This window comes from Triticum urartu, chromosome 3A (genome assembly GCF_056163025.1).
Source record: "Triticum urartu cultivar PI428250 chromosome 3A, HENAU_Tu73, whole genome shotgun sequence".
NCBI classification, from domain to species: domain Eukaryota; kingdom Viridiplantae; phylum Streptophyta; class Magnoliopsida; order Poales; family Poaceae; genus Triticum; species Triticum urartu.
In genome coordinates, this window is record NC_141875.1 from 606,174,376 (window position 1) to 606,192,192 (window position 17,817).

At 45.3% G+C, this 17,817-nt stretch overlaps 1 protein-coding gene and 1 pseudogene across 3 annotated transcripts; one reads left to right on the forward strand and one right to left on the reverse strand.

Annotated features, from left to right (window-relative positions):
• Positions 1 to 6,778: 6,778 nt before the first annotated feature.
• Positions 6,779 to 7,744, forward strand: LOC125548871 (uncharacterized). Of its 2 annotated transcripts, none has more exons than XM_087516948.1 (2): positions 6,779 to 6,929; positions 7,082 to 7,744. In XM_087516948.1, exon 2 carries the CDS (start codon positions 7,118 to 7,120, stop codon positions 7,499 to 7,501), a length of 384 nt encoding a protein of 127 aa, XP_087373074.1. In that variant the 5' UTR covers positions 6,779 to 6,929; positions 7,082 to 7,117; the 3' UTR covers positions 7,502 to 7,744. The 2 variants fall into 2 exon arrangements, with proteins under 2 accessions (XP_087373074.1, XP_048568353.2); XM_048712396.2 differs by having other exon boundaries at positions 6,782 to 6,929; positions 7,072 to 7,744.
• A 2,683-nt stretch (positions 7,745 to 10,427) lies between these two features.
• Positions 10,428 to 12,913, reverse strand: LOC125548872 (uncharacterized; annotated as a pseudogene). The gene is made up of 2 exons (XR_015598659.1): positions 12,762 to 12,913; positions 10,428 to 11,843 (listed from the first exon to the last, which is right to left on the reverse strand). The product of XR_015598659.1 is annotated as an uncharacterized LOC125548872 (transcript).
• Between the last annotated feature and the right edge of the window lie 4,904 nt (positions 12,914 to 17,817).

Consider the following 17,817-nt stretch of genomic DNA (forward strand, 5'->3'; position numbering starts at 1 on the left):
TTGTTGCAAACATGATTAACAAATTTATTACAAACGTCTGATAAGGATAAATGAAACAGGCCTCCTGACTCATAGCCTTTACCAACAAAGGTTCCAAACTTGGATATTACAAATTTATTCGACTCAGAGACAAGCTTGTAGCTATCTCTACACAGAAGAGATCCGCTAACAAGATTTTTATTGACGAAGGGGACATAATGCACGTTCTTCAGCCGCACGATCTTCCCCGAAGTAAACTTCAGATCGACCGTGCCAACACCACGAACAGAAGCACTTGAACCGTTGCCCATTAGCACGGTTGAAGTCCCTGTGGTATGATAAGACAAAAACATAGAAATATCACCGCATATATGCACATTAGCACCCGTGTCAATCAACCAATCAGGAGAATGACAAACTGAAAAAATACTGGGAAATATACCATATCCAGCATCCTTCATGTCAATGTCTCCAATGACAACATTAGCGGTCTTGCCGCCTTTCCCAGGATGACGCTTGTCATAGCGATTAGGGCAACTAGGAGCCCAATGATCAGGATCTCCACACACATGACAAACACCTTTCTTCTTGAAGTTCTTGTGCTGGACAGCCTTGTTCTTCCCATAAAACTTTGCTTTACCATCAAACTTGCCCTTGTTCTTGAACTTGTGGGGCTGGAAGTTCTGCTTCTATACCACATTGGCACTAGATCCTCCCTCAATACCTCGAGCACGTGTGTCCTTTGCTCTCGCCTTTTCTTTCACATCAAGAGTGCCAATGAGATCCGGAACGGAAAACTCCCGCCTCTTATGCTTCAATAAGGTAGCAAAGTTCCTCCACGAAGGAGGAAGCTTAGTGATGATACCTCCGGCAACAAACTTGTCCGGTAGCATACAATTGAAGTGCTCAAGTTCTCTAGCAAATGACTATATCTCATAGCTCAGTGCATGCATCCGAGACCCCAAACTTGGCCTCGAGTGCGCGGCGCGGCGGGTGGCGGAAGAGGAGCGCGCGTGGATGTCCCTCATGTTCTCATGCTCATACTAGTGGGGAAAGAACCTTCCTTATAAAGAGGTCCAACTCCCTCTAAACTAGCAATGTGGGACTAAACTTTAGTTCCACCTCTTGCCTTGCACGAATGGGCTGCGTGGGCCTCTAGGATTTATTAAGAATTTCTGAAACTGCTATTGGGCTAGGCCCAAAGTAGACAAAATTCTAGCACAATAAACTCCCGAATGAGCATGCGTGACTTGATCTCTACATCTAACTGCCCACATGTAGACCTGCTCAGTCTAGAATCAGATAGGCTTGACAGAGCTCTAGAGGAATCTGATTGAACAATTATACTGCCCTCTGAATGTTGGTGTGTCAAGGCCATCCCCTGCATCAACGCATATATCTCAGCCTTCAAAGCATCATTACAATTAAAGATGAATCTCTAAGCTGCAAACACCACAATGCCATCATACCAACATAGAATCATTCCCATTGATGCAGCACCATTAATCGGTGAGTTTCTGCATCAACAGTCCACCCAAATTTTGCTCATCACATTTTATTTTGTTTTCTGACAACAAGGGAAGGATACTGGTACTGGGGGCTATCAAGGTGCACCAGGGTACTAACATATACCGTACGGACGGTCTCCTTTCGATGTGACGAAACACACATCTTTTAACGAGTCCATGAAGGTGCGTGGTACTTGACCCCTTGTGAACTTCAATTTCAACTTTTAGAAAGAGCTTAAAATACTTGATTTTTCTCTTTTGTTAATGTTTAGGGGCCTAAAATGTTCTCTCTTCTCAGTTGCTTTTGATGCGTCCAAAAGTATAAAGTGTATTTATCTATTTCATATTTTCCAAAAACATATGAAGTGTATTTTTCAGATATATAAGGCTATAGGGTTTATATGTCTCTAGGTTCAAAAAGATTACAATTTTATTCGTAAAATTTGCATTATGTTAGGGATGTTACACTTGTTATAGCTATGTGCATTGCAATTTTGTGACCCCATTCCTTTTTATGGAATCGGGATAAAACCACTGTACGAATTCTATCTAGTATAGACAGTCATTTAGTTATCTTTGTTCAAAAGATGTTTTCTTTATTCCCAAATCCTTAAAAGTGCACACGCACTATTTCGATAGAACGAGCGGCCGGCTCCTAGCCGCACGATCTCGCTAGTGTTGTCGCGAGTACCACTTGCAGGTGCTACCTGGTCGGGGGAGAGACTTTCCACGCGACACACCCTTATCCTCTCGTCCCTTTTCTCGACCAATTTCTCCACCGCAGCGCCCCCGCCGCTTCTCCCCTGCCGCGCCTATCTTCCCCTTCCTCCCCATGGCGCCGCCCTACTCTTCCCCTTCCTCCCCATGGCGCTGCCCTACCCTTCCCCTTCCTCCCCATGGCGCCACCTCTCTCCTGCCCTTCTTCCTATGGCGTCGCCCTTCTCCTCCACTTCCTCCCCATAGTCGATGTTGCTGATGTGGATGGCGGGGCCAAGGACGACGGACTGGTTGGTGTCCAGGGCGGCGTGTGCGGTGTGGCCAAGAACGACGGCCAGCACACCACGGCATCCTCCCCAATCGTCACGCTGCTCCCTCCCCTACCAGATCCAATCTCGGGTCAACGCCATCATACGAAGTCTGCTTCTACTTACTAGTACAGTAGTACTTGGCTACTTGCAATTCAGATTGGGCTCTCGTGATAGAAGGATATGCATGTGTTGCCTGTTGCTTGGACCTTGGAGTTGTTTTCACTTGGATGCTTAATTAGCACAGTGGTGATACATGGAGTAATCAATCCAGCTGGCTGATTGATTTGGTAGTGTTTCTCTTACTCCAACATTGATTTGAACATTCATTGGGTTACATCATAACAAATAAGAAACTAATGAACTGAAAATGTTCTTAGATGAACAGATCCAAGGTTGTTTTGGTAGTGATGTAAGGCTATGAAAACAATTGAAGTTCTAAAGATTTTTTTGTCATTGTTTGTATGATTTACGATCCAACTTTTCAAACTCACAGATCTGTAGTTGATGCAAGTTGATCCATCTATTTCTCTCTTAGACTGCATTTGTCGTTATGGTAGCTCTCATAGGAGGTAGAGATCGATCCAGTTCGATGCCTCTTTTTTGTATTGAGTGATATGCAATGCTAAATTTGGCATGGTTAGTTGCACATAGAGGTATTACAAGTTTCACCAGAGGTAGAATAGTTTGCACACTTAATTATATATAGTTGCACAGACAGACTTCACAAGTTTGACAGGAAGGTAGTCGGCCAATTTTTGGTGCTATATGGTGCAACTCTACTACTAAATGATGCAACTTTAGTAATGCATTATATATGCAAGTTTTTAGTTGTATATCTCACATGGTAATGGGCAGTTAAAGGTGGTGGCAACTACACAACTACATTTCGACATCTTGCTCAATAGGAGCTACGGTGATTAGGATTATGGTGGGTTTTTATGACGATTAGGATTTTAATGGTGGGTTTGAGTAGGATTTTCACGGTGAGCTGTTCTAATTTTGTCACTATTGGTATGGATCAGGATCCTATTTTGATCCAACTATTCTTGCCTACACTACAATTGTCTCGTTAAACATGATACTCTTTGTAGAGCTTCATTGCATTATGTACCTCTCTTTTTCTCGTAAGTGCATCCGTGTGGTTTCTCTGTTTTCTCGTAAGTTGGATGCATATAAGTAACCATTTGGCTAGTTTGTTGTAATAGTTGCACAGGAACGCAAACGTAGTTGGATGACACATATACAATCTCAGTTGGCTAGCCAACTATTGAAGTTGCACAATGAGGCCTAACCACTTGCACAATCGATGGTATTCAGATGGATATACTATGTAAATCATGTTCATGCAGTGTGTGTGTGTGTGTGTGTGTGTTATTTTTGATTGCACACTCATGTGTGCCCTGTTGTCAAGGGTATGCGTTTGTACAGGAGTTTGCAAATCAGAACAGTACATATCCTAGTTGGCTTAGCCACACTTACGCAGTTGCACAGGTAAGGGATATCTAGTTGCACGGTTGACGGCTAGTTTAGTTTTGGCTCCAGTGCCTAAATCATGTTAGTGTATGCTGATTTTTTATTGCACACTCATGTGTGCCCAGTTGGCCATACAGTGCATCAAGTTGCACACATTCTTTTTTTGTTTTATAGGTGTGCTTTGAAAAGTTATCTTGAGTTGCTTACCTCATGGCATTTTTTATATAAATTGTTTTTCCTCATTTTTCTTCTATGCATTGGGTTGCTTTGACTAATTTTTTTGTTTGCTTTTTTCACAGACCAAAAATGGTTGTAGAAGGAGATGCAGCTCCTACAAGGAGAGGTATCCTCAACTTCTATAGATGCATCCTGAACTTTTAGTTGCACAACAATCAATTAGGACTGAGTATCCTCAACTTTTTAAATAGTTGCACAACAGTATCATACGAGTTGGCATCCTCAACTTTCATACTTGCACTAGAACCATTTGGGAGTCGGCAGCCTCGAGTTTTCAAATAGTCCCACAACAATATTACATGAGTTGGCATCCTCAACTATTTTAGTTGCACAAGAACCAATCAGGAGTTGGCATTCCCAACCCTTTTTGTAGTCCCACGACAATGTCACATGAGTTGGCATCCTCAACTATTTTAGTTGCACAAGAACAATTAAGGAGAATTCCCAACTATTTTTTAATAATTGCACAACAATGTCACATGAGTTGGCATTCAACTCCTTTAGTTGCACAAGAACCATTCATTAGTTGGCATCCTCATGTGTTTACATGCATCTAATTTTCTAGTTTTGGCTTCTTTTTTGCATCATGTGCAGGTTATGGGGGTGGGGGAGCTGCTGTAAATTTTTGCCCATAATTCTCAGCTGCAAAGTCACATATACTATTGTGTGGAAAGATCAAAGGAAGAAAACACCTGCAGAATAGATTTTTGTCTAGTTGGTAGTTATGCTTCACAGTACCTACAACATACTTTTCTCTTTAATTATTTTTTTCCTTTTTTTGCTACATGGACATCAGTTCTCCTGCATTATGTGTGATATAAGACTATCTATGTGCTCTCTCCTATATAATTGCACAGTTTTTGCATTTTGTTGCACACAATGCTTCAAATGTTGGCTTGTCCCATGATGTAGTTGCAAAAAAATCAGTTAAAATTGCACAGGTACAAGAGCTCCCCTTTTTATCTCTGTTTATGCTCTCTTCAACAATGGAGAAGCTATTTTTGTAAAGAGAAATTTGGTGAGGGGGAAGTCAAGGAGGGGGTCTGAACATGAGGAGAAAATGATGACCTCTTCTTTCACCCTTGTTGGTGCTACCCGGTACATTCTGACCTGTCCTCACTCTTTCCCCTTTTTTTCATGGCAAATTGTTCCAGATCTGTTGTTAGTTCACTTTGATTCATCTATCATGGCAGCTTTGGCGATGGAGATCTAGACCAAGGAAACCATTTGTTTTCTAGGAAAGAAGAAGGTGGGAACATGTAAGGGCATGGGGAAGAAAAAGTTGGTGGCCAGTGGGCATAAGAGCTTTGGGAGAGGAGGGAAGGGCACATGATTGCCTGGGTACCGCGTTGGGCGCGTGATTTGTTGGCTTGGCGCGCATGTGTTGCTACCGGGGGAGAGATTTCCTTTTATGGGACCGGGGGGGGGGGGGGGGGGGACCGATTCTTTCCTTTCCTGGCGGCCGCTCGGGAATGCTAGCGGGCCAACGGCCGCCCGCTAGACACGTCCTTCTTTATTAACCATTGTTCATATATTGATACAATCCTCTTTTGGTCTTACCAGTCATATGGGGTGACCAACCCATTATACATAGTTTTGCTATCTAGGATTATCTATATTTATATGAGATTTGGTGTTATGAAACATGCATATTTTAAATTAATAATAGGATGAGTAAACTAAACATGCATATATTTTTTAACACGGTACATATAATTTATTTCTATTAGAGTATTATATAACTGTATCATACATAGTTGCATGCTGAGGTGGCATATTTGCATGTTTAGAAAAATAGCCCAGTGACGATCGCCTACTTAATTATATAGGATACACCATGCCAAAAGAGAACAATTTGATGCAAATATAAAGGTCAATAAAAAGTGGATGTATTTTTATTTTTGCATATTTGATATCTTCTGAGTGATTTTGATATTGTTATTTACTGGCCAAGTTGCATATCGTCCTTTTTTTGCGGGGAAAGTTGCACAACATTAAATCTACTGATGTACTCCTCCATTTTTATTTACTCCACATATTAGATTCATCTAAAGTCAAACTTTATATATTTTCAACAAGTTTGTAGAAAAATATATTAACACGTGCACCACCAAATCAATGCCATTGGATACATCACTGCATATATTTTCACATCATATAAGTTTGTTACTGTAAATGTCCACATTGTTTTCTATAAACTTGGTCAAATTTTATAAAGTTTGACTTTAGTCAAAGCTAATACGCGGAGAAAATAAAAACATAGAGAGTATTTTTTTTTGACAAACATTTTAAGACCTATAGTTTGGCATGATTATTTAAAATGTACAACTACATTGTCAAGCGTTCGATAAAAAAAATAATTCTTGTACAATCAATCTCACTAATGTAGATGTTCTCGATGAGTGAGTGATGCTCCCAGAAAGACGAAAGTACGGGAGGACTCCATCCAGCCTCCACATCGTTCAGCTTGAAGGAGATTGACCGGAGCATCAATGGCGGCTGTTCCCGTATTAAAGAAAACCACCACCACCCTCCTCCTCCTCCGCATTATATAACGCAGCTACGGGAGATGCTCATGACAAATACACGTACCCAGCAATAGTTATACGCAACCACGCGGAGAGCTCCAATCCACCAGCACGTCGGCGCACCGCTCCCTGCCTCCCCGCCGCGCGCATACCCTTCGGCGAGTTTTAAGTCCAAGGTAACGCCCGCGTCGTGCCGGCTCGTGCGATGTGTCTCCCACGCCGCGCTCAATATATATATGGCAGCTCCACTCCTGTGGAGCTATCCATTTCTGTGTGTTGTGAGCTCGAGGCACCAATGTCACCGTCGCCATCGTGCAGCTGCGTGCAGTGAGAGGGGCGGCGAGACGAGCGGCGGTGGTCGAGGATGAGCAGGAACGGCGGCAAGGTGTCGAAGCTGGAGAGCCTGCGGCTGAGCCTGTCGAGGGCGCGGGGCGGCGGCGGCGGGCAGTCATCGACGACGGCGCGGCCGGGCGGCGGCGGCGGGGGCGGGAATGATGCAGTCAGCGCGTCCCCGCGGCGGCTGTCGTCGTCTTCGTCGTCCACCGCGTCGCCGCCGAGCTCGTGCGTGTCGTCGGAGGGCAGCCCGGACGCGGCGGCCGGGGCGCCCATGGTCCTGGCGGGCTGCCCGCGGTGCATGATGTACGTGATGCTGTCCCGGGAGGACCCGCGGTGCCCCCGCTGCCACAGCGCCGTGCTGCTCGACTTCAACGACGACCAGCAGCAGCGCCGCCCGCGCCAGCGCCGGTGAAACCGCCGCCGACCTCAGCTCGTTCCTTCATGTCGTCTCCTAGCTTCGCCATTCCTGATCGAGTTAATTTTATTGACTTCTCGGAGAGAATTAATTAAACAGAGAATCGTTGGCTCGCGAGCCGATCAAAAGAAATTATTTCATAGACCTGTTCTTCCATGCCGCGTGCACCGTCTGTCGATGGAGTTGGGTCTAGGTAATAATTTCGTGTGGTTAGCGCGTCTTTTGCAATTTTAGTAAGTACTCCCTCCGTTTTTATTTAGTCTGCATATTAGCTTTGATCAAAGTCAAGCTTTGTAAACTTTGACTAAGTTTATAAATAAAAATATTAATATATACAATAACAAATCAATACTATTAGATTCATTGTTGAATGTACTAACACATTATATAGCTTTGTTATGGTAAATGCTTATAATTTTTTCTGTAAAGTTGGTCAAACTTTATGAAGTTTGACTTCAGTCAAATCTAATATGCAGACTAAATAAAAAAGGGAGGGAGTATCTGGTGGTCTGCTGAGAATTACTGCGCGACAGTGCAAAGATTTAAGTAATCTTCTCTGTCATGAACATTTGAATGGAAGTAATGCTCCTGTCCCTTGTCCTGTCATATCGGCATAAATATGCTGGAACAATGTACTAGGGTGATTGGCCAAATGTATAGATGAACATTGTGCATTGAGTTGTGGTGGGTCACTGGTTTCTTTGAATGAATTGGTTCGTCATTAAAGCTTCCACAATATCTTGTTTGCAGGGTTTAAAACCCCGGTGCCTTCCTTGAGGTTTATATTATATAAACCCTACAAAATTTACCTTCAGGCTCACAAACATTGGATTTTTTTAAGCCAAGAAAGTATGATGTTTGAAGCAAACTGTCAAGAAAAGAGCATCGAATTGAGGCCATCTTACACCCATAATTAGGCTTCATGACGAAAAACCGCCACACGTTAACAGTTAAGACTAAGAGCAACTCTAACAGATTCCTAGACCCAACACCCTCCAAGAAATTATCAAAATAGAGAAAACTCACTCTAACAAACTCCCTAAAAATCCGACGTCAATTCGTTAGCATTTAGTCTCTTCGTACCAAAATAGGTGTCTCAAATTTGTACTAACTTTAGCACTAGTATAAAATCATACTAGAGTTAAGACACTTATTTTGGGATGGAGGAGGTAGCATTTAACAAATTTACACTTTCCAAAGAAAATGTCAACCTTTTAGGGAGTACAAAACCTAGTGCCAAAAAACTAGCAGATCTGTTGAAATCCACCACAATATTTTCTTTCTCGAACCCCTGTCAAACTCGGGCTCCTCTAATTGCTCCACGCCTCAGTCCTGCACATGCACACGCCAATTTTCCAGTGCAAGTGGAACTCCTTGTTACTACACTACTACTTGCATCCCCCCTAGCCCCCCTAAGAAACACGATTAAACTACGCGTCACGTTGGCAACACCATCACCCTTCTGAGCTGTCCCCCACGTTTCGACCATGAAAACCTCCCGGCGACACCGACGGACGGTGATCGGTGAAGGACGGCGCGGCGAGGAGGAGAAGAAAAATGCTGCCGGGTGGTTAGCCAGAGACCATTGTAAGGGGAGGGGAAGGGCGATCAATTCCTCCTTTAAGCCGTATGAATGCCCGAGTAATTGGAGACAGTTGTGAGCATGAGGTGGTGTCAGGCGGCAGCGCGGGCGATTAAACCCGAGCCCCCGCGCGCGCCAACCTTTCCGCTTGAATGGAATGCTCAGCCCGTCTCGGAGAAGAAGGAGCAGCGGCAGCAGCTCTGCTCTGTTGTGATCGCCATGCCATGCAGCTGCAGCTGCAGCAATACAATACGCGGAGTTAAGTCCGTGTTCTCTGCCTAACACTTTTGCCAACTGGAGACGTAAGTAGTGCTGGTATTGTGTGGTGTATTTAGTAGTACCAGCAGTGCTGCTTACCAAGCGTACGTACGGTGCTACCGGCACTGTCGACCGACCCGTCCATGTGATTGTGATGGCCATCCAAGTCAGTTCAAAGCAACTAGCAAGTGAGCTAGGTGTGAGCACATCGGTTAATTCAGACCCAAAAAGAAAGTGTACTACTGACTACTGAGCATCGGTTCACTTGGCAGCTACCTGAAAATGAACAACCAAATCCTCCATCCCTCGCCCCATGATTCTTGTCGCGGTTTTAGTTCAAATCTTGTCATGGTTTTAGTTCGAATCTGAACTAAAATTATGAAACGGAGGGATGTCAAGTACTAGAACCGTGTATACAGCACGGCACGGCATCCTGGTTGTCAGTGGAGTACTGGAGTGCACTGAAGAGTGACTGAATCACGGACAGCTCTTGCTTAAATTCTCCTCCTAAACTGTCTGCTACTAACCTCACGGCAATTAAAGGATTGAACAATGTATATAGTGCCCAGAGGAAAGTACTGTATTAAGGGCTCATGAATCGCGGTTGTTGCGTGGGCAGGGTTACAGATCAGTCCTGATGACCTGTTGCGACCATCTGGCCGTGTAAATGCCGAGGTGGTGGTCAGGCCAGTGTGCCGCCTTAGTTAGATGCCAACAACAGAGGCAAACCTGTTGCTGGTGTCTTGCCGCATAGTAGTACCGTTCCATGGCTGTCCATGATGATGCTTGCTTTGCTTGGGAAGCCAACGACTACTCCCACAACCGCGACACGCGTACGCGGAGATTGGGGCTAGCAGAGATTGTACACCCGATTTTGTTTCTTATATACTCAGGATGTACAATTGTTGCAGAAGCAAAACATTCACTTCTCAAGCCCAAGAAAAAATTGATGCAGAAGCAAAGCTGGTGCCTGATGATCCAAAGCAGGCTGTATGCTGCCAACACATTATCCTGCAAGACGAGAAATGTCTTCACCTCATTCAAACAGGAGAAACGCTCAAACCGTGTCATCATGGACAGCAATTTCATAAGCATGGCTAAAAACTGGATGATGAAAGTAATTGCAGAAGTACCGCCATAAATATCTGGTACCGGGTTCAGAGAAACTGAAAAAAAAATAACTGCGAAAACTTCCAGTGCTCATGCTGATCAGCATCCCCATATCAAGCCGCAAAAGTATTTGCCCCTGTTGAGAAGGGGAGAATCTTCAGAAGACACTGGTACAGCAGTAGGTTTGTAGTTGCCCACGACAACGATCACTTCCCATCAGAGTAAAACATGTTGGGGTACACCCAGAGGCTCTGTGGGTAACGCCACATATTTCTTCCGAACACAAGGTCCCGACTGGCGGATGGATCCTTCGTAAGATCCGGCTCATTGCCCAACCATCGTACACCCCAAGGTTCAGAGTGGTGAGTGTAGTACAAGCAGTTGGTTCTCCCTCCCCACCGTTCTGGGTTGACGCAAGACAATGGTGGGGGTCCTAATGTCAGCTGCAACGAAGAGTGCCCAATTGCCCAGCTTCTTCATCTCTACCCATTTTGCAGGATTGGTAGACATGTCAAGGCGGTGGAGTGTACAGAAGCTTGATCCCCGGAGTAGGGATACCAGAGAATAGCAGACCATCAGAAGCATGTCGCGGCAGACCACTAGAAATGGTTTCGAATCCATGCTTGGGATCTTGCCGCCACACCACTCTATTGGTAGGTCTTGCAGGCCAAGCTGGGGCGCCAACTGCAAAGTGTAGATCTTCATATGATCATCCATGGCAATGAACTGACCATTTAATTCCACAATCTGCCGTACTTGCACACTGGAAAGCTTGAGTTCAGACCAAGAGTCACTTCCAACTGGCCAGTCAAATAGGGAGGATTTTGTACTGATAAGGAGGCGTGAGCTGGGTGATGCAAGGGGAGCAGTCAGAGTGCTACAATAGTACGGCTCAAAAACATTGTGGTTCAACTCAGGGAGACATGGAGGTGAAACTTCTGCACCACTAAATGCATCAACAACAAGGCAACATCTGTGGCGGAAGAAGATGAGCTGACCATAGGAAGAAACAGCAAAATAAAATTTCTGCAGAATTTCTTCACGTATCTGGCAGCGATAGTTGGTGCCTGTGTTGGATGGATCCACTAAGTTAAATCTTTGTGGCTTGGCATGACAATTGCTAGGAGGTTGGATGGGGTTTTTTCGGATGAGGACAGGGGGGCATGAGAAGCACAAGGTAGATTTGGATGGGTGTGAGAAGAAAGCGGCACGCCTTTTCAGCAGGTGGCAGCAAAGGCAAGAAGGTCAATGGAGGAGCCCAAGAGAGCAACAATTGAGTGCAGCAGGTCATCTGGGAGGTCTGCCCAGCCTTGGAGATTGGACACGGCAAGGCGTTTGATCACAGAGGTAATCAACTGCTTACTGGGGCTGTGCATGATGACAAACTCTCTGCAAGACACAACAAATTGAAGGCCATCAGATTTAAAACATGAGCAGGGGAATATATGCAAAACAGAGGCGGATAGTTTGCTACAACTACATATAAGCATATAATGTTGTTCATATCTAATCAATAACCACAAATATCCACATCTACTCTTGTATACTAAGGAACTTGTTCTACAGATGTGCAAACATGGATTTCATTATGGAAATTTTTACGACTACAAATCATGAAGCAACATAAAATAAAACCACATAAATAAAGCAGGAAGAAGCCATGTTGGGCCATGTCTTTACTCAGACAGATAACATCCTCCAAAGAACCTCCTACTCATCTGTCAATTTGTCATGTCCCAAGTAATTCAATAACACGGGCAAAGCACATACACCAAAATGCTCTTATGAGCTGCCCCGCAAAACAAATGCACAAGTTCAGAACATGGGATTAGAAAGACGACGGAAGCTCGTCGTTTTGCCTAGTGGTGCACAAAAGATAAGCAGTTCTGGCTAGTGCTAATATAGATATAACTACTTGACAGACTTATTCATACCCAATTCTCCTCTCCATTTCCACACAGTCTTGACCATCCAAATCAAAGATGGGGCTTATATGCCACCAATCCATCCCATCCATCTAAGGCCTTGTTCGGTTGACAGGGAATGGAGGGGGATTAAATCCCCTACAAGTCAAAATCCCCTCCAATCCATTTCAGGAGAGGTGTAACCGAAAGGCATAGGAAATCAAACAATTCCACCCAACCTGGGGCTTTCAATCGAAGGTTGTACCATGTCTATATTGTACACCAGAACCGAGCGAAATCTAACCCTATCAATCAACGGCTAGGTCTGGATTTGGAGGCACATACACACGGCAGATAATAAGCGGGAGAGGGGGGGGGGGGGGGTTGGGGGTAGAGCGCATGCCTTGTAGAGGTGCAGAGACCGTGGAGATCAGGAACGATGGTGCGTTGGAGCCGCCGTCGTCCCGCCGGCGCCGGGGGTGGCTGCCGAAGTCGCTGGTTCCTTTTTTTTCCCGTCCCCCTCCTGCCCGTCTTTTTTTCCCCGTCCCGCTCGTGTCCGTCAGCTTGGGAATTATTTGTGCGCCTTATGGGCTCCAATGGCCCATTACAAAGAAGAGAAGTTTTATGAGCTGGACGAAATTGTTTTTTAAAACTGAGTTGGGCGAAAGGAGTATACGATTCACTAAACAAATGATTCACCCCTAAAAAAACTAAACAAATGATTCACCCTAAAAAATTAATTAAATTATTATTATTATACGTAAATAAATATGTGCTGGGCCAAATAGAAAATTTAACTAGATAATTTTCTGGGGACATAAATATTTTAATGGGGTTTTATTTGGTAATCACTTATACCAACTCACAAAAAACATGATTTTTGTACAAGGCAATAAGACTTAGTGCAGTTGAGCCGGTTTTCAGAAAACTGGAGCAAAAGAAAATAGAGATTGTTTTTTGAGAATTAAAAGAAAATAGAGATGCGAGAGGAAATTAAAAGAGGGGGGGTACATAGGGTCTGTTGGGCGAAAGAACATTACATGTTCTATTTAATTTTTGAAAGTATGGAAACTTTATAAGATTCCCTATAAATACACTTCTTTAAAGTAGAACAAGGCTACTATGATTCTTTTACCAAATCACAGAAACAAGTGGAAACAAACTATCTCATGACGCATCTTGAAAGAAGAAAACTTTGTGTAGGAATTTTGGTTCAATTGCTGTTTTTTCTTTTTCTGAAACATAGAAGAGCAGTGAGCAACTAGCAAGTGAGCAAGCAAAATTGAGGTTCATGTGTCCCCGTGACCAACGACGCAATTCGGTGGAACTTCTCAGCGTACGGGAAAATTTGTTGATACCACCATGAATTAACATGAACTGACTACAGAACATTGCATCCCAGAGTTGATACCACCAAGGATTGAGTTCTCTTCTCTAGCCCAAGTAAACTGATCTACATGCAAAGCTGGTGCCTGATGACACTTGTTATCCTGAGAGATGAAAGCTCAAATGCAGAGACAATCTCTTCGCCTCGTTCAAACTGGTAAAACGCTCAAACCTAGTCGCTCCCGCACTGAAAAACAATAGCAGTCAAGTATACAAGCATGACTAAAAACAGAACGATCAAACTGATCACATAAGCTCGGGCTCGGGTATTCCTAACTGGTCCTAAGCTCATAACACCATAAATTTATCTGCTACCAGGCTTATAAAAACTGAAGGAATAGCTGCAAAAAGTTCCTGCACTCATGCTGATGAGCATCTCATACCAAGTTGCAACAGTATCTGCTCCCTGTTGAGAGGGGGAGAATTTTCACAAGAAGGTGGTAGAGCAGCAAGCTTTGGTTGCGCATGACAACGATCACTGGCGGCTATCAGAATAGATCATGCTGGGGTACACCCAGAGGTTCTGAAGATACCGCCACCGATTTCTTGCGAACCCCAAGTTGGGACGGGAGGGTCGACCCTTCACAGGATCTGGCTCGTTATCCAACTGGTGTACGCCCCATGGCTGAGAGTCATGAGTGTAGTACAAGCAGTTGCTTCTCCCTCCCCATCGTTCGGGGCCAATGCACGAAAATAGTGGGTTCCTCACGTTAGCTGCAACGAAGAGTGCCCAATTGTCCAGCTTCTTCATCCCCACCCATTTTGCGGGATTGGTTGACATGTTGAGGCGGTGGAGTGTAGAGTAGGCTGATCTGTGAAACCCGAATCTGACAGAATAGCAAACCATCAGAAGCATATCGTCGCAGACCACTAGCCATGGTTTTGAACGCGCGCCGCCACACCGCTCTGCTGGTAGGTCCTGCAGGGCAAGCTGGGGCGCCAACTGCAAAGTGTAGAGCTTCGTATGATCATCCATGGGGATGAACTGACCATTTAATTCCACAATATGCTCCATTCGTAGATTAGAAAGCTTTAGTTCAGACCAAGAGTCGCTTCCAACTCACCAATGAAATAAGAATGATAAGGATTGAGTGACAGTGTTGACAAGGAGCCGTGAGTTGGGTGATGCAATGGGAGCAGTCAGAATGCTACTCCCTCCGTCCGAAAATACTTGTCCTAGAAATGGTTGTATCTAGACTTATTTTAGTTATAGATGCATCCATTTTATCTATTTCTCGGACAAGTATTTCCGGACAGAGGGAGTATAATAGTACGACCCAAACATGTCAGCGTCCCAAGTGCCAACAACAAGAAAGCGGCCAAGACAGCAGAGGAGAGCAACAGCGGGCCGAGTGGTCATCGTTTGGCAGCTAACTCAGCAACACCAACCAATCAGGGAGAAGGGAGCGTCACTGGCCGGCCACGTCGACTGATTCAGCCTAATCGCAAGTACGTGGGACCCTCCTGGCTGAACACTACTTAAGAAGAGGAAGTGCAGGGAGAGAAGCATCCGGGCTTGGATCAGGAACACGGCAACGACACGGCTGGCTTCTTCTACTTTTCTTCTTTCGTTCTTTCCAAGTTGTAACCAAGACACAGAGCTCGACCTTCGATCTGTATCTGTAATGGAGTGAATGAGAAAGTAGATCGGACACCTAACATCGTGGTATCAGAGACCACCCTCCACCCTCTCGCTGTCGCCCGACCGCCGCCGCCTCCGCCGCCGCCCTGGAGACACGCCGCCAACATCAGGCTCGGGCATCACTCATCGCGGGCATGGATCCCGAGCTACGCGCCAACCTCGACCGATCGGACTCCAATGCCAACGAGCGCGCCGTTGCAGCCGACGCCAAGTCCAACGAACGCGCCACCAAGTCCAACTCCATCCTCAAGGCGCTTGATGCGCAAACAGAGTGGATCGATGCGTTGACCGCCTGGCGACCGGAGCTCGAAGCCCGCTTCGCCAAGCTCGAGATAGCCGTCGCCGCACTGCAGGCTGCGTCCCCTGCAGCCGCATCTTCCTCTGGTGGAACGCCGACGCCGCCGCCCCTCTTCATGGCGCCAGGCGATTTCCACGGGCTAGCTAGCCACGACGCGACACATCTCCCCGGAGGAACCCCATCGGTGACCTTCGAGTCGCCGCCGGACCCTCCGGTCAAGGGTACGGTCGCCCTCCCTGCTCATATGCTCTCTGCACCTATGATCTCGGCCATGGGGCAGCAGCCGCCCACTATGGCGTTCCCGGTTTTCATCGGTGACAACCCCCAACTGTGGCGCACACTGGCAGAGCAGTATTTTCAGATGTTTGCAGTACCCAATTCGTATTGGGTACCGATGGCTATGCTCAATTTCTCAGGCACTGCAGCTATTTGGTTGCAATCAGTTCAGAGAAAATTGACAGGAATGGACTGGGACTCATTCACAGCTCTGCTTTGCACACGCTTTGGCCGTGACAAACACCAGATGCTGATTCGTCAGTTTTATGCAATTAAGCAAACCAATTATGTAGCAAATTACATTGAGCGTTTTGAAAATCTGATGCATCACTTGATCTCTCACTCAGAGCTAACTCACCCATTTTTCTTCCTTACACGCTTTGTTGAGGGACTTCGACCGGATTTGCGGGCCGTGGTTCTCATTCAGAGACCTCCGGACCTCGACACCGCATGTTCGCTGGCCTTACTTTAGGAGGAAGTAGCCGAGGGCGAAGCGCTACTACAACACAACAAATGGAAGCCCTCTTCGTCTGTTCAAATGCAGCGTTCATATCCGGCCAGTGCAAGTCCAGCCCCAACATTCTTCAGTAAACCTGCACCTGCCTCTATAACAACAGAAGACTGCAGAGGCACTGATGCAACACGAGCCAAAAATGAAAATTCCAAAATGAACACATTGAGAGCCTTCAGGAGAGCCCGTGGGTTATGCTTCAAGTGTGGTGAACGTTGGGGAAAAGATCATACATGTCCAACAACGGTTCAGTTACATGTGGTGGAAGAGCTTCTTGATATGATAGCTAGTGACTCAAAGGGTGAGCACATCACCACAGAATTAATTGATGGTGATGAAGACAACTTGTGCACAGTGTCTCGTCAGGCATTCGACGATTCTTCATGGTGGTTGTTAAACATCGAGAATGGTTGACAGCATTCCGATCCCAATTAAGTGAACAATTAAACCCAACAATATTAATTAGAAGTAACATGATGAGATTCACATGATATTCAAGTACTAGATACTCAAGTTGTCCATAACCGGGGACACGGCTAATCATGATTAGTTTGTACACTCTGCAGAGGTTGCGCACTTTTCCCCACATGACTCGATCGCCTCCGTTAGTTTTCTCGCACTACACGGTGTTTGAGAAACGGATGACCGAGACATAGTCTTTCAGAAGCACTAGCACCTTACATGTGGGGTAGACCGTACCACCTACAACCCCTACATCTGCTAGTCCACCCCGTAAGAGTTTGCACAACTTAGTCAACTATGCCAGAGCCCATAGTAGCATGTGGCTGCACACGGAAGTTTCTAGCATGAATGATCTTATGATCCCTTTGAGCCTGGGTGGCGGTCCCAAAAAAAACAGGCAAGTCCTGATAGACATCAGGTGCCTCAATCCACCCAGATGTGTGTTAGGTTGCCACCTTAAATAAACCATTAAAATTATCAACTCACATCTGTCATGGATATCACTCACCCAATCCACGTCTATTAGCATAGCATGGCATAATAAGCAAACGTAGAAGTAGCTCCCAAAGGTTTCATAATAATATAGGTGATAGGTACTACCTCATCTACTTCCCATCCCACAATTTAATTAGATCCTAATCATGCAATGTGTGAGGATTGATCTAATGCAATAAAACATGGGTTGTAGAAAAGGTATGATCAAAGTGTTACTTGCCTTGCTGATGATCCGCGAGACCTAGGGTTTCAAAGTAACAGGCGGCGCAATCCGGGTGATCTATCGCAGACAAACAACAAGCACACAATAAGTACTCATCTAATGCACAGGTAAAACTCAAACAAGAGAATGAACTAGAAAGTCCAACTTAAGAACTCCGGTTGCAAAG